Genomic DNA, 22,546 nt, shown 5'->3' with positions numbered 1-22,546 from the left:
CTTTGTTCCCGTCCTCCTCTACGCGTGTCTCCCCTCTGTCTCCCCACCCTCTGTCCCTGTTCCCCCTTTCCCCCTGCGCTCTCCCTGTCCCCCTGTCCCTCTGTCTGTCCCTCTCTCAGTCTGTCCCTCTGTCTGTCCGGGTCGGTTCCCGCCGGGATGACCCCGGGGTGCCGCTAGGGGATGCCCTGGCTCAACGCAGCGCCCGCCGCTGCCGCCGGCCCGCGGGCCCGTAGCCAATCAGCGCTGCCGGGGGCCGACGGGGCGCGGGCTCTCAGCCAATCAGCTCCTCCCGAGTCCCGCGCCCCAGTTCCTGCTGGCCGCCCATTGGCCGAGTCGATGGGGGGGCGGGGCCGGGCGCGGCGCCCGGGGGTTCCGTCGGTGCCGGCCCCGCTCGGCTCTCCCGAGTCCCCAGCGGGGCAAGAAGGGGGAAAAAGGGAGAAAAAACTCCTAAAACCCCCTAAAACCCCCAGATCGAGTGTACAAACTTGGCCGCTGCTGTGCGCTTCTATCCTTCAACACAACAATCATTAAATCCCTTCTGAGCCGCGCCGCTGGAGCACGCAGCTTTATTCCAGCGGGGAGCCCCGTGCTCCCGCACCTGCCCGCACATCCCCGTCCCGGGGGGCTTCCAGCCCGCTGCCATCCCCCGGGATGCCCGCCCGAGAATCCAACCCATCCCCTCCACGCACCATCTCCCCGGGCTGGCCGCTCTCAGAGCTCCTGGGACAGCGGGAAAACTTAATTTCCCCCTTAAAAAAAAAAAAAAAAAGTAGAAAGTGAAAAAGAAAAAAATTTTTGAAAAAGGGTGTGTGGAGGGGACATGGAGAGGAGTTTGTTGCCGGGGGGTTCCCGCGGGGGCAGCGCGGGGGCGGCCGGAGCCGGTCCCCTCCTCAGGCTCCGCCTCCCCCGGGCTTATGACACTGGAACCTCCTTAAGTTGCGTCTCGCCACAGCTGTCTGTAAGCACTGAGCCGGCTGGCGCCATCCTGCTCCTTTCAGAAAGAATGCCTTCCCTGTAAAAAAAAAAAAAAAAAAAAAAAGAAAGAAAGGAAAAAAAAAAGATTAAAAAAAAAAAAAGAGAGGGAGAGAGAGAGAGAGGAGGAAAAAAAGTAGGGAAAAAAAATAGTGCCAGCGAGCACAATCTGATCTGATCAAGCACTTTCAGCTTCATCCCTCCTGGGTCACATACTGCCTCTCCAGCAAGGTTTGTGCGGAATTTCTTGAGCAACTTGTCGCTTTTTAAATTTTTCTTTTTTCCTCTCTCTCCCCACCCTCCTTTTCTCTTCGCTCCTTCCTTTCACCCCCCCCTCTCTTCTCCCATCGCTTTACCCCTTCCCTGCCTTCTCGTTTCCCCCCGTTCCCCTCTTTCTCGGTTGCATAATAATTAATGAGCAATCAGAGTGACTCTGGGCTCCGCAGCAGCGAATGGCACAAGTTCTCACCGGCTTAAGCCGCTGGAGCTTCTCAGGTGCAAATGGAACAAATAAAAAAATAAACAAACAACCGCGGCGACCAAAAAAAAAAAAAAAAAAGAAAAAAAAAGCCAAAATAACCCCCCTAAAACCAAGGAAAAGTAAGAGCTGGGCGGTAGGAACGCGGTGGGAGCTGCTGGGCTGCGCTCCGAGCTCGGAGAGAGCGAAAGAGAAAGAGGCGCTGGGAGAGAGAGGTGGGTCCAGGGCAGAGCAGGCGCTTCCCAGGGATGGCTGCCGAGGGATGGGATGGGTTTGGTGCTGCCTAAAAAGTCAGGTGCTAAAGTTCAGAACTTCTCAAGTACGTTTCTCTCCCTGCCTCTCCCTCTCTCTCTCTCTCTCTCTGCTCCTTCCCTTTCCTCTTTCTCGTTACAGGTGATCAAAGAAGAGAAACATCTGCAACAGAGCGGAAGAAACGAGGGGATCTCGCTTCGTAGAGAAATTTTTCCCCCGAGATTTTTTTTAGTTTTGTTTTCCCTTTTTTTTTCTCTCCCTTTTTATTTTATTATTTTTTTTTTATTTTTTAATTTTTTTTTTTTTTTGGAATCGATCGTTTATCACCATACCCCCAACTCTCCCTCCACACTTTTAAACCAAACCTAACCAGAAACATCCCCGAACTCGCCGGGCACTTTTCCCCCGCCCTGCTGCACAACTCCGGCAGCGTCTCCCGCTCCGATCTCCAGAAGCCCTCCGCGCCTTGCTGAGGACGAGGAGGAGGAGGACGAGGAGGAAGAGCAGAAGATGGAGGTCTCCACGGACCAGCCGCGGTGGGTGAGCCACCACCACCCGGCCGTGCTCAATGGGCAGCACCCGGACTCGCATCACCCCTCGCTTGGCCATACCTACATGGACCCCACGCAGTATCCTCTCGCCGAGGAGGTGGATGTACTTTTTAATATCGACGGACAAGGCAACCCCGTCCCGCCGTACTACGGCAACTCCGTGAGAGCCACGGTGCAGCGGTACCCCACGGCCCACCACGGTGAGTGTCCGTCTGTCCGTCCCGCCGAGCCCCCCGCGGCTGCCGGGCAGACCCTCTGCTGCCGGGGGGGAAGCTACGTCACGGGTGGATTTTGGGGTTGGCTTATTGGAAATAAATAAAAATTCAGGCTTCCTTCCTTTCTTTCTTTTTTTCTTTCACTTTCTTTTTTTTTTTTTTTAAATATTTTCTTTCTTTTTTATATATTTTCTTTCTTTCTTTTTTTGTATAATATTTCTTTCTTTCTTTCTTTCTTTCTTTCTTTCTTTCTTTCTTTCTTTCTTTCTTTCTTTCTTTCTTTCTTTCTTTCTTCTTTCTCTCTTTCTCTCTTTCTTTCTTTCTTTTTCTCTTTCTCTCTTTCTTTCTCTCTCTCTCTCTTTCTTTCCCTCTTCCTCTCTTCCCCTCCTTCTTTCTTTCTTTCCTCCTCTCCTCCTTTCTTTCCTCCTCTCCTCCTTTCTCTCATTCCTTCTTTCCTCCCTTCTTTCGGTCTTTCTATCTCTCTCTTTCTCTCTTTCATCCTCTCTTTTTATCTCACATCCCTCTTCCCCCCTCTCTCTCCTTTTCCTCTTGCTCGCCTTCCTTCTATTTCTTTCTTTTTCATCTTCCTCTTCATTTCTTCCTCTCGCCCCCTTCTCTTCCGCTTTGGTTTCTCTCCCCTCTCTTTAATTAGGCTAACAGTTTGTGTTTTCATACTGTGTTTAGTTTTTGCACGATTAAGCTGCTCTGGGGAAGCAAAGCAAGCTGGAGAGCAGGGGTGTGAAAATGACCCCGCTGTCCTCACGCTTGGGCTATTTAATTCGCACTTGGTGAGCTCGTTAGGCTTGGGACGAAAGTTTTGCACGCATACCCAGGGCAGCACCGTGGCGTGGCTTTAAAATAAGAAAGAAACTTAAAAAAAAAATAATACGTGGTGTAATTAGGAATCAGAGCCGTTGTGTTGTCCTGAGGGTCCTGCAGGAAGGTAATGATCCGCAATGAGAATCTTGTTCCTGGGTCACAGCTCTCAGAAAGGAGGTGAAATACCTGGGGCCGGTGGGGCCCAGATCCACGGAGGGATGAGCACTTTGGTGCCATCCTTTATGGAGAAGTGGAGAGGTTCAGTATTTACAACTAGAGTTTACCTGGATGGTTTAAAAAATAAGGAAAGAAACACAAAAAAAAGGAAAAAAAAAAAAGGAGGGAAAAGAACAGAAGGTGGTTTGTGAAGCCGGACAATGATGTCTGTCATGGCAAAATCTAAATCCCCGTGGTTTGCAGTGGAAATAACCCCAAAATTGTGGAGAAAATGGGATGAGCAGAGTGAGATGGAGCCCAGCGGGCTCAGGAGGCTGCTCCCAGCCCTCAGCAACTTGTTGAGTGTGAGCCTGCATTAGGCTCCGCTCAGTAACTGCATTGTTCTGCCATTAGTCCCTTTAAAACAATTATTTTTAAGGATCAGCAGCCTTTGTCCTTTCTTTCTTTTCTTCCCTTTTCATTTCTTTTTTTTCCCAATATATCAGCAGAAAGTGGAAATGCGGTCTCTCTGATCTAGCCTGAATATTATTTACTATGCTACTTCCTGGGGAAGATAATGAATCTTGACCCTTTCTATTCGTATAACCCACCTTCCCTTCCTTTTGAGCAGCGACTTTCAGTATTGTTCACGAGTGCCTGGTATGGTGAAAACCAGTTTGGAGCTTTTCTAGGCACTCAGGAGCTCCCCATGCAAACATGTGTGTCCACCCTGTAACTATCTGTGGCTCTATACATCCGAGTTTGCATCTCTCCTGTATGTTCAGCACTCTCTATACACAAATCACAATGCCTACAGAGGTTAGGGATCTCTGGGTGTCAGAGACTTTCCAGGGCTTTATCATCAGACACAAACTTGCTCCCTTCCAATTGAATAACTGTGTTTTCCATCTTCCAGCCATTTGCTCAAGTTGCTGTGCGTTTGGATGGATTAAATTCTTAGGATGGATTTTTCTATTTGTTTGTATTTGCAAGGGCCGAAAATAATTTGAAATATTAGGTATGAGCTCTTAGGAACATTTATAACCAAAGGGAAAAAGATTTCACTGCAGAAATCTAGTGGATTGTTTTTTCCCCACAAAGTCCAGGTCTGTATTTTAAAAGACAAGTGAAGCGTCCCTTGTCACAAAAAGGGTTTGGAGCGTTTATTTGAGGCAATTGGTACCCTCTGCCTGTGCCATATCATCGCAAAAAAGCCCTCTAACATTTCTGTGCAGTCTCGTGGAAGAAGAAAAGACAAACTGAGTGGTTTGCAAAGTTTATCAGCCCTTTTGCAAAGGTCATTATCATGTCCGTGGGCATTTTCTGGTCTTCTTCGTTTGACCAGAGAATTCCCAGGGTTTATAGCTCACGGCTCTGTTCGGGAAATCATTTTCCAGCTAAGACAGAAAAAAAAAATATTTCTGCAGTCGGGACTTGGCAATTTCACGCAGGATCTTTGCTTCAAAGTCTTCGTGGGATTGCCTGGAAAACGGCGAGAGTGAAGCAGAGCTCGCAAATCCCGTGTCACAGGGCTGGCACCCTGCTTGGAGGGTCCCGACCCCAAAACCCGTTCCTCAGCAGGACCGGAGCTGCCACTCCGTTCTCTTGCAGCTTTTAAAATTTAATTTTGAATGAGGAACGGGCTTTCTCATCAGATGTAATTTCCCTCGCATGCTGAGCTCTTTGGGAAGGACCAGGGGTGGCGGTGGGATGAGCACGTCCCGGGACCCCACGGGGGCTTTGCCGGGGTGGCAGAGGGATGTGACCGACGTGTGTCCGTGTTTCTCTCCGAGCAGGGAGCCAGGTGTGCCGCCCCCCGCTGCTGCACGGCTCGCTGCCCTGGCTGGACGGCAGCAAGGCGCTGAGCAGCCACCACAGCGCTTCCCCCTGGAACCTCAGCCCCTTCTCCAAGACCTCCATCCACCACAGCTCACCGGGACCCCTTTCCGTCTACCCGCCCGCCTCCTCTTCCACTTTGTCCGCCGGCCACTCCAGCCCGCACCTTTTCACCTTCCCGCCGACCCCTCCTAAAGATGTGTCCCCGGATCCGTCCATCTCCACGCCCGGCTCCACCGGCTCCACCCGGCAGGACGAGAAGGAATGCATCAAATACCAGGTGTCCCTGGCCGATACCATGAAGCTGGAGTCCTCTCACTCTCGGAGCAGCATGGCCTCTTTAGGAGGAGCCACCTCCTCCGCTCACCACCCCATCACTACCTATCCACCGTATGTCCCAGAATATGGCTCTGGACTTTTTCCCCCCAGTAGCCTCTTAGGAGGATCGCCAACCGGCTTTGGGTGTAAATCGCGACCAAAAGCACGGTCAAGCACAGGTAGGGCTTTTGGCTTCTTCATCCCCGTTGCTCGGGAGAGGAAGCTGAGGAGGGAAAAGTGGGGGGAAAGGAATGGGGCTGAGCCCTCGCTGCCCCCGCACGCAGGGACAACATGTGCTCGAGCATCCCTGTGATGAGCAGCAGGGGCTGAACCCTCGTGGGGGACACACACGACGCTTCACCTTCCCCACAGGTTGCTCTGCTAAGTTTATAACCAAATTCCCCCTCGTGCAAGCCTGGCTGGGGATGGAACCAGGCCCAGGAACCCGAACCACCCAGCCGGTGCCGCGGGGCTCCAGTCCCGGGAGCGACCCAGCCCTTGCAGCGCCCACGGTGCGCTCAGCGCGGCGCCCGGGGACGAAGCGAAACCGAGGGAACCGCAGCATTAGCGATCTCCCTGTGTTTTAATAATGGTGCCAAATCCCGGCCAACTGCCCCCGCCCGCTCTTCCCAGGGCCTCTTCCCATGCGGCGCCCGGGGATGCGGGCAGGGTTTTCCCCGGGGCGCTGCGGGGACTTGGCCCGCACAGCCCCGGCCCCGGCCAGCTCCGGGACGGGGCGTTTGGATCGCCCACAGGACAGTCCCCAAAGTGTCCCCCTTTCCTGGGGGCCCCCAGCTCTGTGCGCTCCTCTCGGGATGGGCTGCGAGGCAGCTCCGGCTCCCGACGGATGAACACGGCGGGCTTGGACCTTCTTGTGCACGGAGGGGTGGGAGTGAGCCCAGGGCAGTGTGCTTGTGTGCAGAGGAAAGGGCGATTAGTCAAAACTCTTTTTACCCCCTTTTATTTTTCTTTTTTTTTTTTTTATTCTCTATTTTGTTTTTCCGAGGAGGCTGCTGCGGGGTTGCCTGGCATGAATGAGATCAGTTTTCAGGGTTTTTCCAGGGTGACATTTACTCTGTCTGTCTGAGCAGGGACTGTCTCTATTTAGCTGATATGTTTGAGCTAATCCAATTATTTTCAGACTGCTGCACGCGACAGTTGCATTGTTTATCCAGCGCCAGGAACTTTAATAGAGTCCGGATGCGGTTAGAGTGACAAAAAAACCCAGACCTGTATGTTTTGTACATGAAAGCGGGAGAGAGAGAGAGAGATGGGGTGAAACAAAAGAGAGGGACATAGGCTCAAACAGCAGCGGCCGCCCCGTTTAACCGGAGGGGAACAGAATGACCAGGGTATTAACGGGGCCGGCTGGCCCCAGCACGGAGCGGGTGCGGTGTCCCGGGTAGGAGCGGGTTGCTGTGGCCCCGGGCGGTGCTGAGCATCCCCCGGCGCCCGCCGAGCCGCAGCTCCCGCCGGGGCACCCACCGGCTGCGCGGCATTTTCAAACCGCCTCGGCCCCCTCCACCCTCCCCTCCTGTTTTCCTTTTGCCACTTTCTGTTGCTTTACCTTCTAGAAAGACATCTGCGGTTCGTGATAAACCAACCCCAGCAGCAACACCTATTTTTTTTTTCTTTCTTTCTCTCTCTTTTATTTTTCTTCCCTTTAGAAGTTGATCTTAGCAAGCTAGGACCTCTCAGACAAAGAGGGTTAGAGCTGGAGAAAAAGGAGGAAGGGGGTGATTTTGCAGGATAAACGAGGGAGAAGCGGCCGCAAATGTATTTTTTGGTTGCTGTAGTTGCTGGGGAGGTGTGAGAGAAGAGGGGTTCGGTGCGAAGGCTCTGGAGAAACGGTTGCCGTTTGTGGTTAGGGCACGGATGCCTCTTGCTCGAAGGCAGCCCGGGCTGGGGCAGCGGGGAGCCGGCTCTGTGCTGAGCTGGCTCTGCTCTGCTCTGCTCTGCCCGGCTGGGCTCTGCCTCCGCTCTCAGGTGGGCCACCACGGGCGTTAGGGACAAAAAAACTTCCCCCACTAAACCAAAGACGCAACAAAAAAACCCCTCAGCCCTCTGACAGGAGCTGAGAGGCAGGGGCTGCACCCTCCCGGTTCCCTCCTCCGAGCTGGGGGAGATATCCCACTGCAATAGCCAGGGAGAGGATAAAGAGGTGCCCAAAAAGAAGGAGGGAAAGAACTTAGGAGGCAGGCTTGGGGCTGTTTGCTATCCCAGATAGCCAGGGTGGACCATCAGGCTGCAGATGTGGTGGGGAAACCAGAGCAGCTTCTGAAAGTTTTGGGTGGTGGAAGCTTAATTTCAAATTAATCAATAGCAGATATTGTCAGAGTTGTTATGTATTGGCTGGAGCTGGGGAGGTGTTTTGGGGGTTATCTGTGATTATTTTGGGGGTCCTTGATGTGGTTTGACTGAGGCCAGAGGAAGAGCCCTCCAGGCTCATGAACACCCCTGGGAGCTGGAAGAGTGCTCAAGGAGTGACACTGGGGTCCTCATACACATCAGAAAGGGGCTCATGGACTTAAATTCTGTATCCATTATTTTGGGTGTAGAGGGCTGGAGGCTTCTTGCAAAGGTTTTTCTGGTGCCTATGGAAACTTGGGGTCTCCAGAGTTGTAGAAGCATTGAGGGGAAATTGTCAGCTCCCCCTCTCCACCAAAGAGACCTGTAGGAGGAGTGAGAGCTTCTCTGGGGAGCTCTTGAGCCACCATGGTGCTCGGATTGTCATTGTCACCATCCCTCTTCCCTGCTGCTGGGACACAGGCCTGATGCTGCCTGTAGAATGGTGCTGGGGAGGGGAAGAGGATCAGAGCCCACCAGAGTGTGCCAGAGTGTCCCAAAAAAGGGTCCAAAGCCATCATTCAGTCATGGCTTTGGACCCTTTTTTGGAAATCCTGAGCTTGTCGGGGACTGGCAGGGTCTGGCCTGGCTGAGTCTCTGGGGAGGTTGTGGGTTATTTTGGGGAAGGGGGACTTTGCCCAGCCCGTTTTATCTCTGCTTTCCCTAAGTGACCCATGTGCTCTCTTGTTTCCAGAAGGCAGGGAGTGTGTAAATTGTGGGGCTACCTCAACCCCTCTGTGGAGAAGGGACGGCACTGGGCACTATTTGTGTAATGCCTGCGGACTCTACCACAAAATGAACGGGCAGAACCGGCCCCTGATCAAACCCAAGAGAAGACTGGTGAGTCTCCCTCTATTTTATTCTTCTTTTTCTGTAGCTTTTGCTTCCTATCTGCAGCTCAGGATGGACAGGGAACCTCAGCCAGCTCCCACTGGTCCCATTGTGTTCGAGGGAGAGTTGGAGAGTTGGTCCCAGTGGCTGTGGGCCTCAGTTGTCTGATCCTCTAGCAAACCTCAAAAGTAGAAAAGCAAACTGCTCTAGCAAACTGCAAACTGCAAAAAAAGGTTTAAAAATCAAGATCCGGGGCTTCCTGAAAACCAGAACTGAGTTTTCAACTCCACACGGTGCTTCTGGATGGTAACCCAAGGACAGTGACATTTTCCAGGGCCTAAGGGCAGGATAATAATTTCCTAGTGACCAAAGAGATTATCAGGAATACAGGATTTCTCCTGGGCTCTCCAAACTTCTGCCCTCCACTCTTTAGTGTGTCTCTATCCCCCTTGGCTGGTGGTGTCATGGAAAAGGGACCCACACTGGATCTCAGGTGTCACTGGGGTGTCACTGCTCCTGCAAAGAGCTGGAACCTTCAGCTCCTGGTGCCACTGGTACCTGGTGTGGTCATTTATGTCTCTGCCATCTGGGTGTCAAATGGTGTCACCAGGACACAAGGCAGAGAGGATGGTGAGTGTGCAAAGCCAAGCATGTGCCCAGGCTACAGAAGCTGGAGGAAGATGAAATGAGTGGGTAAATGTTTGAAATAATAGTTACAAGACTGGTGACTGTTCTAAGCCCAGGCAATGCGTTACAGCATCCCCAGCGATCTGTTCATGCATTTCCCTGGAAGCCACAAAAAGGTCTGGAAGCTGTGGGCATGGCTAATAAATGTGTTAAAGTGTATTTGGCAAATAATCAGGCAGACCACAAGGGGAAAAAATATATCGAGTGGGGGAAAAAAATTATGGTCCCTGCTTGGGAAGTTATTGAATGTTTCGAATCGAGGCACGTTTGGTTTTGTCAGGATTAAAGATGTGGAAGGGCTGTTCAAAATGAGGAGGAAAGGTGGCTCTTGCCTCTCTGTGGAATTTCTGAGCTGATCCATGGATCTGGTCAGTTTGGTGAGGCTTGTGCTCAGCATGGCCTGACCCCACAGGCAGGACAGGGCTGGTTAACTTGTGTTCTCCTTGAAGGTTCTCACAGCCCTTAGGTTGGGATCAGCTTCCTCACCTGTGAGACACCCATAAAATCGTATCAGCTTTGTTCCCTCTGGCTCTGGGAAGCATTTGCAGGGTACATTCCCAGGAAGGGCTGAGCTGTGAGGGGCATCAGCAATAACTCTGTCTGGCCGTGTGAGTTTTGGGGAAGATGTGGCTTTGCTCCTCTAGCCCGCCAAACTTCCTGCGTGTGAAACCTCTCCGTGCCCTCCTGTACACGCTTTTCCCATATAGGAAAAGGTTTGTCTCTCTCATCTTTCATAGCCTTGTTAGAAAAGAGGAAAAGCTTTCTAGGGAGGGAAGTACAGGCTGGAATTTTGATTTTTTTGGGCAGCTCTCTTGTTCTCTTCTCCTCCTCCCCCCCGGCCCTTCTGTCTTAAACACACAGCCCTCGTTTTCTTTATTTTTTTTTTTTCCTCGTTCTCTCTCTATGTGTAAAGTTAACTTCCTAGGAAAAAGCTGCCGGATATCTGAGCCCTGGAGATAACTCCTAAACAACAGCTCCGTTTCCCCAGTCCAAACACACAGGAGCTTGAGCATATCCAAACAAGCAGAGGGGGAGGCAGAATAGGAAAGCGGCTGGAGAGAGGGGGAGAGCTTTCAAAAAGTGTCTGATGGAACCACGAAAGAATGTCCCGAGTCACCCTGAGCCCGGCACATGTAAAATGAACTATATAAATAAATACATAGTAAAAGGTCATTCTTGGGGGAAAAAAAAGAAAAAAAAGAGGAAGAAAGAAAAGAAGTAAAGGGAGACCTTGTCTTGCATTATCGTTCCAATCTTTGGGCATTTTAGTTAAAGTTACAAAAAGTTCCCTTTCTTTAAATGTCGCCTTTGCTAAATGTGAAATTTGATTTTTCTACTTCCTCCCGTCCCCCACTTCCAGCACTGCCTGGGAAAAAGAAAAAAAACCAAAACATCCCTAATGCTGTTTGCACCTATATTTATTTCCCTTTCTAACCTCTAAAAAAAAAAATTAGTCAGAAGGCACCAGAGCTGGGCTTGCATTTGCGCTTTCTGTGCCTGGATGTGGACGTGCATGTAGCTGTGGCTTGACTGGATCTCTCCTGCTGTGAAGGCAGGCGGGCTGTGGATGGAGGCTGAGGGTGGGGATCCAGCTCCTGCCTCTGCCACAAGGTTCCTGCGTGACCTCGGGCTGGTTTCATGGGCTCTGATCACAGCTGCACTGAAACTAATGATAGGATTTGATGGGTGGGAGAGAGGAGGCAAAGAAGTTAGATGCTGAGAACCCAGCCCAAGCCTTGTTAAATTCAATGGGTGTCTTCGTGAGGTGTACTTTAGGTGACAGGGATGAAGTCTTGCTGGCTGAGGGGGCTCAGACAGCTCTGCTTCATCTCGAGGGGGAAGGTGGAAGACCTGGAGATGTTGGCAGGGGAATCAAGAACAGGCAGGTGGTACCACACCATCACTGCCTAAAAAGTCTTCAGCCCTCCTGAAGGCCATTCCTGTCCCTGTCACAGGCAGTGGCAGCCCCATTGCTGCTGAGATAAAATCTTCCTTTAGTTTTTCTCCCATTCCCATGCAGATGCAGAGCTCTCAGTTTCCACGTCAAGCCAAGCTGGTTTTGGAAGGATTATAACCAATTTCTCAGCAGGCCCATACACACGCAATCTTATTTTAGGAAAATGATGCTTGGAGCTTTGTGGGTAAATGCAGACACTGAAAATGCCCCTTAATTAAGCATCTTTATTAGCACTTGGTTCCTCCAACCTCCTCAATTTCACCTTTTCATCACTGTTAGCGCTTCTGAAGTTGTTCCTTTGCTCACCGGCAGCTGTGCCATGGGCTGTGCTCTTGTGGATGATATGGGGCAGCTAATTAGTCATCCCATGACTGCCATGGCCAGGCCCCTAGTCGTTGATGAGCGTCAGTGGATGCCATTGCTGGGAGCTTTACAATAGTGTTATTATTCATTGTTTCCTGCCCGCTGCCTGTGTCTCCGGTAGAAGTTGGTACAGCATAAAAGGTGCAGCCTGGGACCGAAAGAGCTTAAAATACTCAGCTAATGATGCTGAATTTTTGCAAGTGAAACACAGTAGGTGGAAATAGTTTAAGAGAAGACAGTAGATGTTGTGATTTATTTGCTTATTTAATGTCAGAATTTGTTTGAAGGCGGCGAGGTGGTGACCAGGCGTGTCTTTTGAACGCGCTCGCTGTAGGAGAAATTACAGCGAGCGCTGCGTAGAAACCCCAAATATCTTCAAAGGGGATGTTTCCCCTGTGTGGGCTGAGCCAAATATCACTGGTTTTTAGAAATTTCCTTAGGCTTGATTTTTGGGTCTGATAAAGGCAAAGCAGCCACCAAGAGATTCAATCCAGCCTCGTGCCCCTCCAAGCCCTGCGCGCCGAATGTCAGGAGTTGGAGGGCAGAGAGCTGCAGACTCTTCTCCAGCTCTTTAGTGAGAACCTGGCTTTACAAGCTCCATTTTTGTCTCCTTGCTGCCTTTGAACACATTCATTATTTCATTATCCTGGTGATTTTGAAGGCAGCCCAGTTTGGGTCCATGTCGTGGTCAGGAGGTGTGCGTGCATCAGTTCGGGGCTCTGCTCTTCACGGTGGGATGTTTCATCTTCTCTGCTGGCCCTGGGATTCTTTTAAGTCCCATGTGCTGTCCTCAACTCCTGCTTGTCACCAGCGCAGAGAAGTCAGCTAAAGGCCTCCTTGGGACTGGCTTGGTTCAGAATGGTTTATGGTCAGGCAAAATGGAACTATCCCTACGGGCAGCTTGAGAGAGCCACTCGCTGCCGGATCAGCCACTCTGTGATGCTTCCTAGTGCTCATGGGCATTGTCTTATTTATTTTTTAGACAGTCCTTTTTGTCTAATTAAAAGAAAAAAAAATCCTCCCCTATCTAAAGCAAAACCAACCCGTCCTCTCTCCACCTACGCAGCATTCAATTATGATTAAAATTGCAACATGACCTAACAAGAGCTGGTATTAACGCTAAGGCTGTGCCAGTGTCCATGTTTGCATTTTGGGTTTGTTGTACGGTATCCAAAGATGCGGTATTTTCTTTCTTTCTTTTTTTTTTTAAACGTTGGATGTGCTACAGTGTGCGGCTGTGTGGGGTGAGGGGTAAATTTGAAACAGTAAGAGCACAAAAGAGAGCATTAAAGGCTCAGTTCTGCAAGGTGCCAAGCATTGCTATGATCTGGCAAATCGCTTAAGCACATGTTTTAACTTTAAGCACATGAGCAGTTCCATTGAAAGCAACGCATCGGGATGAAATCAGAGCTCTGGGACCATGTCATATTGATGAAGAATAGATAGGATGGGGATCTAAAGGTCTTTTTTTTTTTAGGAGCTGTAGGCATTTGCGCATAGGCAAGCACGCATTCGCGCTCACATAGCAGTCTGAAAGCTCCTGTTCCTCCTTCAGAGGGAGAAGCACAATTTGTTTGCTAAAGTTACAGTTTTTAAATGATAAGTACGAATTTATGCATGTGAAAGAAGAGCAACTTTACTAAATTTGACTTTGCTAAGTCATTATCACAGCTAACAAAAAAATCTTCCATATACACTTTGCCACGTAGATTTTTTTTCTTGCTCCTACCCCTTTATGAAACGGTAAATTCTTCTTTCAGGCTTGTTACCAATCCTTAAATAAACATGAAGGTTTGGGCTGAGAAAAGGGTGTAATTAAAAAGTTGGGATTCTTGCTCCTTGCCACGGTGTTATTTCCGATCTGGAGCCTGTCTCCTTTGAAGCTGAGCTGAGCTTACGGGACCGGGCTGCACTTGCGGTCGGGCCCGGCGAGCAGCTGCCCACCCTGGTCTCTTGCTGGAGCCGGAGTGACTCACGCCCTTGACTCCAGCAATTGTCAGTTCAGGCCCTGACTGCAGAATTAGACCCCTGGGGGGTCTGGGAGAATTAAGATGGAAAAACATGTTGGCATTTAAATAACATTTTCCCCTCTGGAATGGGCTGTGCCAGCGCTGCTAATTTTGATGAGTTCTATCACAGGTTTAGCACTCACTTTTTAGGATGCCCTTTGGCACCTGATTCAGTTCACATATAATTTGGGATTAAAGTACCTTGGGGATTTTTTTTCACAATTATTATTTGTTCTCACAAGTCAGTTTCTGGAGGCCTCTGCTGATGCGCGTCAGTCTTGCAAGGTTGATGTTTTCTTTCTCAGAAATTTTGCTGATCACATTTTTAAATTTTTTTTTAACACGGGTGTTTTTCTCGTCCTCTCCTTCTCTTTCCCTCCTTCCCACAGTCTGCAGCCAGGAGGGCGGGCACGTCCTGTGCAAACTGTCAGACCACCACTACCACCCTGTGGAGGAGAAATGCCAACGGCGATCCCGTCTGTAATGCCTGTGGGCTCTACTACAAGCTGCACAATGTAAGTGTGACTGGAATACTCAAAAATGGGGCCTCAGCTTTGGTGCTCAATGATCCAAACTCTTCCTTAACTTGAGGATTTCCAGTCTCGGGCGGTGCCGGGACCTCTGTTATCCCTTTGGGGGCCTTGGGGTTTGGAGCGATGAGCCGTCAGATTTTCAAACGTATCCTATCCAACTTGGGGAGGCATAAAACAAGGCTGTCCATGGGTAATGTTAGAGCTTTTCCTTGCCTGAGCCAAGAAAGGAGGAGTGGGTCAACACAGAGAGACATTATCTGCTGCTGATTGGGCTCAGAGAGTTGGAAAAGACAACACACTGTCCTGCAAGCCGATACCCCTCCTATGCGTAGCTTGGTTCCTCCAGCAAATACAAACTCTGGAGAAAAAGGAATACGTGCCAGAAACTATTTAGATCATTCTTGGGTTTGTGGCTGCCTTTGTCCTGTCCCCAAAGATGATTTATTTAGGCCCTGTGTTTGTGCTGGTTGATGCAAACGAGTCCCAAACCAAAAAAGGACTTGATTTAGTTAGCGGGTTGCAGAGTCTGCTCAACCTGTGATGTGAATTTCAAAGCATCTGTCATGGAAGGGAAGGAGAAATGAAATGAAATGAAATGTAATGGCTGGCAGATTTAATCTAATATCTCCATGCAAAGCCAGCTTGCAGGAACCAGGGATATGTGCCCCAGGGAAAGAGCTAAAGGGACCTGAAAAGTCTTCTACTGAATAATACTGCTAATAAAGGAGACTTAAGGCTACCCCTGCTCCTCTCATTCCACTTGTGGCATTAGAATAATTATTATGTCAAAAGAAGGAAAAGACTTCCAATTTCTCTGCTTTGATATATTTTTTTTTCCACTAGTGGTTGATGGCTTTGTGTTTGGTTTGGAAATCTGTGGCTGTGTTTTGCCCTTATGCCCACCCATGGAAACACATCAAAGACATATCAGGTTTCATGGGGCGTCCAACCCTTGTGGTATCAGTCCCTTCCATTTGGTATTTCAAACTGTTTGGTTTCTTAGGATGAGTAAACAAGTTTGGATTAAGTAGAAAAAACACCCCAACAAACAACCAGGCTAATTTTTCACCTGCTTCATGGGAGGCATCTCTCTTGGAAAAAAGGAAAATGTGTTTACCTTTTAGTGGGCATGTGTCTCAGCACACTTTGAGTCTGATGTAGCAAGTAAAGCTTGTCATCAAACTCTCAGTGTGATCACTGCAAACACCCTGGGTTGGACCCAGAGTGAAAACTCTCAGAATATCTCGAGAAAATATTCTGTTTGCTATTTCCTTGGCAAGAAGGGATCAAGGTCAGAAAGCTTCACTGAGCGGGGATCTATGCTTGTGCTGTTTCCATTTTGGCCTTGTAGCCACCAGTGGTAGGACTTCAATCAGGTAGTTTTGGAAACCTCTAAGGAGCTGCTCCTCCTGTAGCCAGCAAAGCCCTTTGAAGGAAATAGGCTCTTATCAGTTGGTGCTGGTGGATGCCTGTGTTTTATTGGGGTGACTTCTACCCTTGAAGACAGCGTAGTTCCTCCCCATGCCTGCAAAGGATGATGAGTTACGATGTGCCTGTTTCCATTGTAGACATGTGACTGGAGAAATCTCCTCCTGAAGTGTTTAGAATGGTGTCTGCGTGCTGAGGTTCTCCAGAAATGTGCCTGCAAGAGGACATCCTTTTCTTTTTTGCACTAACACTGCAAACCTATTTGGCCTGAATTGACCTCTAGATCCAATGTTTAGGGAAACGCCGATCCAGCTGTGAAATCTGTGACATGGGGCAGGCCTTGAGCACATTGGAACCATTTTCATATTCATTAAAAACACCAACAGCTGCTTAAAAGCTCAGCACAGCTACTAACCAAAGTCAAGTAGTATCTTGCCTTATGAGCAACGCCATTAATGGATCCTGCTTAAATGAAACCCCCAGAGGACTGAGCTCCTGTATGCAGCAAAATAACCAGGCAATGATACTAAAATCCAGATATGAGTGGGTAGATCCTTTTAAAAAAATTTTTTCTAAGGTACTTAGCAAATTATTTAGTAAAGTATTTAGTGAAGTATTTACTAAAGTATTTAGTTATGACCGTGGTGAGAAGTGTGGTCTTGCCCCCTGTGTGTATATTATCTTGTGATTTCCATCAGGAGAGGGGTCATCAGAAATAGAGAGGCTGATTGTAGCATGTCCCTCCCCAGCAGCTGTCAGCATGGATGTTGTGCCAGTGCCAGTGGAAGGTCTTTGGATGCTTGAAAGTCGACTTAACCCTGTTTCAGGCTAGGCTGTAGCAAATTCCTGTCTGCTGTTTTATCCACCCCCACTCCCCATTTTTTCTTTTCTTAGGGTTTAATGAAATTTTCTGGTACCTTAACATCATTAGGATATTTTAATGGATTGATCTGCAGTTGAAACTTACCCAGATTTTATGTCCACACCAGGAACGATTGCAGTGAAAAGGCAAATTTTTTTTTCCACGGTGTTAATTTTTTCATGGAGCTATATCAGTTTGTTTTACTGTTGATTCCCACAGCTTAAGCAAACCCATTTGTCAGTAGGATATAAGCAATAATCATAATAGTCTTGGGGTGCATTTAGTGAAGCTGTTGGCATTCCTCCCACTGACTTCAACAAGGGCCGGCTCCATTAACACCAGTGTTAACAATGACTAATATTTCACATTGATATGGTGCCTTTCATCCCGTGGCATCCCAGAGTGCTTTCTAAGATACAGCCAGCCTGGAAGATTAACCCAACGTTGTAATGACTATGTCTGAAGGATAAATCCACTTCAGTGACAGGACCTTATTGAGGTCAATGGCAAAATCCCATTGTCTTCAGTCAGAGCAAGATCAGGCCTATAATGGTTAAGACTATCCCCTGGATTTGATCTGTTGAATATGAGGTTCTCATCCTTGTTATTTTAGTCCTTAGAAGTGGGATGAGCCTTTGCACACTTCAGGGATGGGTGGGAGTGTACCTTGCTGGAGGTGCACAGCAAGCTGGCCTGAGCCTGTAGAAGTGAAAGATTTGCCATTATTTTTGGTAAAATTCATCAGAAAAGGCCCCTTTCACAATACCCCAAAGCAGGCCTATGTGTCCCGAGAGCAGAGCAGTCAGTATTTTGCATATGATAAAACAAAGAGCATAATTCCTGCCCATAATTAATTGGCTCCATCTGAAATTAATGAATTTCATATACATGCGTTGGGCTGGTTTAATTTTAATTTAGCATGTGTTTGTCATTTTTATCAGAATGAATTTTCACGGAGAAGGTCTTCCCTCCGGGTCTTTCATTTCTCTACCCCAGAAACAGAGATGGGTCCTTGGCTTTGATGTTTTGGGGACCACTTTTACCCTGCTGTGACTGGTCTTTGAAGTCACTGGAAAAAATTTCCAGCTTGCTGCTTTGATTGTGCTGGTTCCTGACATTTATCTGAGTCTTCATCTGTTTGGTTCTCGGGTTAGTTACCTGCTCAGAGTGTGAGACCATTTACAGTGGGATGAGGTGGCCAGACAACAGCTTGGATGGCAGCTCTGTCCCCAGCTGTGGGGCTGGCCGTGGCTTTGTCACCATCCTGACACAGAGCTGGCGCTCCCATCCTTGAGTTTCACATCAAATCGTGGCCTGGGCCATCCTGTTCTTAGAGACTGAGTGAAACAGGAGAGATGCTGCTTTGGGGAAGTGTTCACTGTCCTGTGGGACATGACACCAGGCAAGGGTCAGGACTCTGTGCTTGTTCCAAGCACCAGAACAGCCCCAGTCCCACCACCAGGCTTATGTCACTTCGCCACAACCAGCTGCCAAGCTTGAAACTTTGCTGCTTCAACTGGAGATCAGTTCTGGCTGCCCCTGAGCCCTTGTGTTGTACTACAGATCCTCATTTGAAGCTGGTGGGGCAGGGGCTGTGTGTGCCTCCCCACATCTGAGCTGGATTTGTCAGGGATTGGCACTTCCTGGCCTCCTCTGATGTTGCTGCCTGGTGGGGCTCACCTGGGACTTCTCCCTGCCTTTGAACCTGGGCAACACATCCCTGCTAAAAACTTAAAACAGGCCAGGCAAAGCTTTCCAATCCCAGTCATTTATTCGGAGCAAAGGGCCATCCTGGTGCGCATCCTCATTCCCTCAGTGAGGACAGAAAGCCAGGGAAGTGGGTTATGTTGTGTTTGGAAACCATAATATTTTAAATTTTGCTTATTGCTGCCACAGGTCTTTTGTTGGGCTGCTTATGAGTAGATATTTCCTACCTTTAGCTGTTGGCAAGCAGGGCTGCTCTCTCTATCCAGAGGCAGAGGAATCAACCTTTTATTCACCCATTTTTAGGTGAGGTGAAGGCTGCTGTCACTGCTGGTATAAAGAGGCTGGGGTCACAAAGACTGGAATGACAAACCAGAGATGAGCCAGGTCCTTCTTCTCCCCATAATTCCATCTTTGCATGTAACAGGGAGCTATTTTATCCTGGCCTCCCTGGGGAGAGAAATCCAGGAATGATTCTCATGCTGTGAAAAGCGACTGGAAAGGGGCTGAGGAGAAACAGTGAAACTTTGCTGTGATCTGGAAGAAGGGAATGCTTTTTTCCTCTTGCTGATTTAAGGTCTCATGGAGAAAGGGTTGCTCAGGACCTTTGCAGGGACATCTTTTCATTGTCCTCTACAGTAGGTCCTGGTGGACAGTGGATCCATTTTTTCTCCCTTTTGCAGAATGTCCATCAGCACCATCATGTGCTCACATTTATTATGAGAAATGGTTCAGCCTCAGGGTGATTTGCTGCCTTCTGCTAGAGGTGAAATCCTACAGAGGAGCCAGAGCAAGACCCATATTCATTCTCAAACCCAGATTTTTTAGTTTGTTTAGGGGCATTGGAGGCATAAATCCCTTCCCAAGTGTGGTTTGTGGGAGTTTCAATTCACTTGTGCCATGTTGTGATGCTGGCTCTCTATGCAGTACAAAATGACATAATCATGGAATATTGTGAGTTGGAAGAGACCCACTAGAATCATCAAAGTCCAACACCTGGCCCTGAACAAGACAGCTTCAAGTAATAAGAATAATAAGAATTTCTTACAGGGTATCCAACAGAACTTTTGCTATCATTTCCTAACCCTGATGAAGGCATGGATGATAATTTCTGCTGTGTAGTTTCAGGAGGAGAATTTAATGTTCATTTCACCTATGGATACATTTGTATGCATGCAGAAAATGCTTTGCTGGTCAGCACAGATACTTGTTTCAGCCTCCCTAAAAAAACCTGGAAGCCTTTAGAAATAAAACCAGATTAGCTAAAGAAAACCAGAAAGGATGATCAGAGCAAAATCTTTGGAAAGAAGAAAAACAAGACAAAAACCCCGTGCCTTTTGTGGAGATTTGCCCAGCTTCCTAATGGAGCTGTGAAAGCCTGAGACCCCTCACAGCACTGAAATCCCAGCAGTTCTTGCTGCTAATGGTTTTAGATCAGACAGGAAGCCTCAGGGTGAGACGGTGTCTGTGGGGAATATTTCCAGGAGGTAATGATTGGTTTCATACCTAAACACAATGCAATTACCTAATGTGCAGATAGTTGAAATTTTTCAGCTGCTGTGAATTATTCGGGTATGTTTTGCTCCTGTGTGGCTCTGCCAGCAATTTACTGTTGTCTTGTCTTCAGAAATTTCAACTGAGCTTGGGATTTCCTGGAGGGATCTGAATTTTGGGATGGAAATCGAGAGGTTGGGTAGCACATGGCGTGTACAGGGGAGGAGGGGGGCTGTGACCAGCTGGTCCTGCTGGGCTGGGGCATGGGGTACACAGATCCCATGGTGATTTGGGGAGAAGGGATGGAAGCACAAAAAAAAATAATTGATTTTTGTTTAGATTAACAGACCCCTGACTATGAAGAAAGAAGGAATTCAGACCAGAAACCGAAAGATGTCTAGCAAATCCAAAAAGTGCAAAAAGGTCCATGACAACCTCGAAGACTTTCCCAAGAGCAGCTCCTTTAACCCTGCAGCCCTCTCCAGACACATGTCCTCCATCAGCCACATTTCACCCTTCAGCCACTCCAGCCACATGCTGACCACACCGACACCGATGCATCCTCCATCCAGCCTCTCCTTCGGACCTCACCACCCCTCCAGCATGGTCACTGCCATGGGTTAGCAAGAGAGCTCCCCTGCTGAATGCTTACAGTCTCAAAATGAGATTTACTTTATATACTTACTTGCATTTTTGCAGGCGTGTGGTTATGGGTCTGACGTCCCGAATCAAATGGGAGAGGGGAAAAAAAAAAAAAGAGTTAAAAAAAAAATTAGGAAAAAAAAAAAGGTTATTTGAAGGCGTAAGAGAGAAAAAGAAAAAAAATTAAAAATGCAGAAAAAAACTACAAAAAGCACAAAAAAGGAAAAAAAAAGAAAAAAAGAGAAAAAAGTAAAAAAAAGTTTTAAAAAAGTGATGTTTGCCACTTTTTAAAGGAACTCACTATGGCGTCTATGTATTCTTACCCACTGAATCTGGATACCATTTGTGAATAAGCCATTCAGAACTTGCATTCCCTATTGGACAGGATCTCTAGTGCTGTGAAAAAAATAAAATAAAATAAAATAAAAAATGCTGAACATTGCATATAACTTATATTGTAAGAAATACTGTACATTTGAGGAAGACTTTATCGCATCTGAGGAGCTGTAAAGAAAAAGGCATGAAGGACTCCGAGAGAATTTTTTTAAAGGAAAAGAAAAAAAAAAAAAGAAGATGGGAGGACAATTTAAAAACCAGAAAAACAAACAATGCAGACCAAGAGGAAACGCGGTCTTATGAACAAATGGACCAACTGCCAGTCATGTCTTCTCCTTTTATTTTATTTTTATTTTGGTTTTTGTTTTGGTTGGTTTTTATTTTGGTTTCTTTTTTTGTTTTTCTGTTTCCGGGGAGGGGGAGGGGGCTGGCTAGAACGGTTTTGATGATGCATTAACTAACTAACTAACTAAATAACTAAATAAATAAAACCTGTAGGGAGATCATTCATTTTGGGCCACGGGCCCTTTACATAGGAAGTACCAATGGTGTCAGGCAATCAGTGTTAACATGCGGACATTGCCAACAAGGGGGTTTCAGATAGCCATTCTCCAGGTCTCTACGCATTGTGAACAAGTTCCTGTAATTGTTGTTTGTATGTATAATTCAACGCACCAAAATAAGAAAGATGTAGATTTATTTCATCCTATTATACAGACTGAATGGTTGTATAAATTTATTTACTGCTAGTGATAAGACCTGCTCTTTTTTTTTGTTTTGTTTTGTTTTCATATTTTTTCCTCTTTTTTTTTTTTTTGGAGAATAAACTAGATTAAATTCTGTTGACTTAACAGTGTTCTGTGCTTGGGGGTGGGGGAAGGAATATTTTTCTTCCTTTATTAATTTTTCTTAACATTTGTTTGGATGGTATTTATGACATAGTGACCACGGGTACGGGAATGTCTGTCTCTGCGCTCATGCTGACAGCCAAAGCAATGTTTGCAGTGGCTTGATGATAAAAAAAAGATAAATCACAGAACAAAGAAGGAAAAAAAAAACCCTCAAAAATAAATGGACTGCATGTTAGTGTAACCCCACTGTCCAGTGTGTGCTCCCTGTCCCTTGAACCCCAGCCCAGCCGCTGCCCCTGCGTGATTTCGGGCTCCCACGTGGGATGGGTCCCTTTGGGTCTCAGGCAACCATGCCCAAACTGGTGTTGAGGACAATTGGGGGCTGGGATAAGTGCAAAGGTACAGCAGGGTCCTTATGATCGTGGTTGCTTCAGAAAAAAGTTAATATTTGGGACAGGAGCTGGGAAAGCACATTCAGCTCTGTCTCATTGGGTACTCAGTGATAGATCAAACAAGAGACAGTCAAGATCTTGATGTGAAATCAGGAGGGAGCAGATCTGCCCTTCTCTTGGGAGGATGGGCAGAATCTATTATGAAAAGCTGGATTTGATGAGAGAAGAAAATTCACAAAATTTCAAAGGCCATTAGCCAGTTCCGTCCTGCAAGAACTCTCTTTGAAACAGCGCAATTTTAATTAATATTACTATTGATAACACCAGGGTTTCATTTCTTATTGTTACATTTCTGGTGATTTAATCCTTAGGAATCCATTCCTCTTTTAGTTCTCAGAGTTACTCATCCAGCTTCTTTATACTGTCACAAGGATTGGGAATTCACCTTCCAAATGAAGGGTTAAACTTCTTATCAAACCACTCCATTTGCTGGAGATTTAAGCTCAGTGTGATA

The 22,546-nt window shown here is 47.7% G+C and overlaps 1 protein-coding gene across 3 annotated transcripts; it reads left to right on the top strand.

Annotated features, from left to right (window-relative positions):
* Positions 1–1,990: 1,990 nt before the first annotated feature.
* GATA3 (GATA binding protein 3) lies at positions 1,991–21,757 on the top strand. Of its 3 annotated transcripts, none has more exons than XM_064703054.1 (5): positions 1,991–2,453; positions 5,240–5,776; positions 8,638–8,783; positions 14,180–14,305; positions 20,159–20,354. In XM_064703054.1, exons 1-5 carry the CDS (start codon positions 2,213–2,215, stop codon positions 20,210–20,212), a joined length of 1,104 nt encoding a protein of 367 aa, XP_064559124.1. In that variant the 5' UTR covers positions 1,991–2,212; the 3' UTR covers positions 20,213–20,354. The 3 variants fall into 3 exon arrangements, with proteins under 3 accessions (XP_064559124.1, XP_064559123.1, XP_064559122.1); XM_064703053.1 differs by having other exon boundaries at positions 1,992–2,453; positions 8,641–8,783; positions 20,151–21,757; XM_064703052.1 differs by having other exon boundaries at positions 1,992–2,453; positions 20,151–21,757.
* The last annotated feature ends 789 nt before the right edge of the window (positions 21,758–22,546 follow it).

The sequence above is a fragment of the Zonotrichia leucophrys genome, chromosome 1A (assembly GCF_028769735.1).
Source record: "Zonotrichia leucophrys gambelii isolate GWCS_2022_RI chromosome 1A, RI_Zleu_2.0, whole genome shotgun sequence".
NCBI classification, from domain to species: Eukaryota; Metazoa; Chordata; class Aves; order Passeriformes; family Passerellidae; genus Zonotrichia; species Zonotrichia leucophrys.
This window is presented reverse-complemented; position numbering and strand designations above follow the sequence as displayed.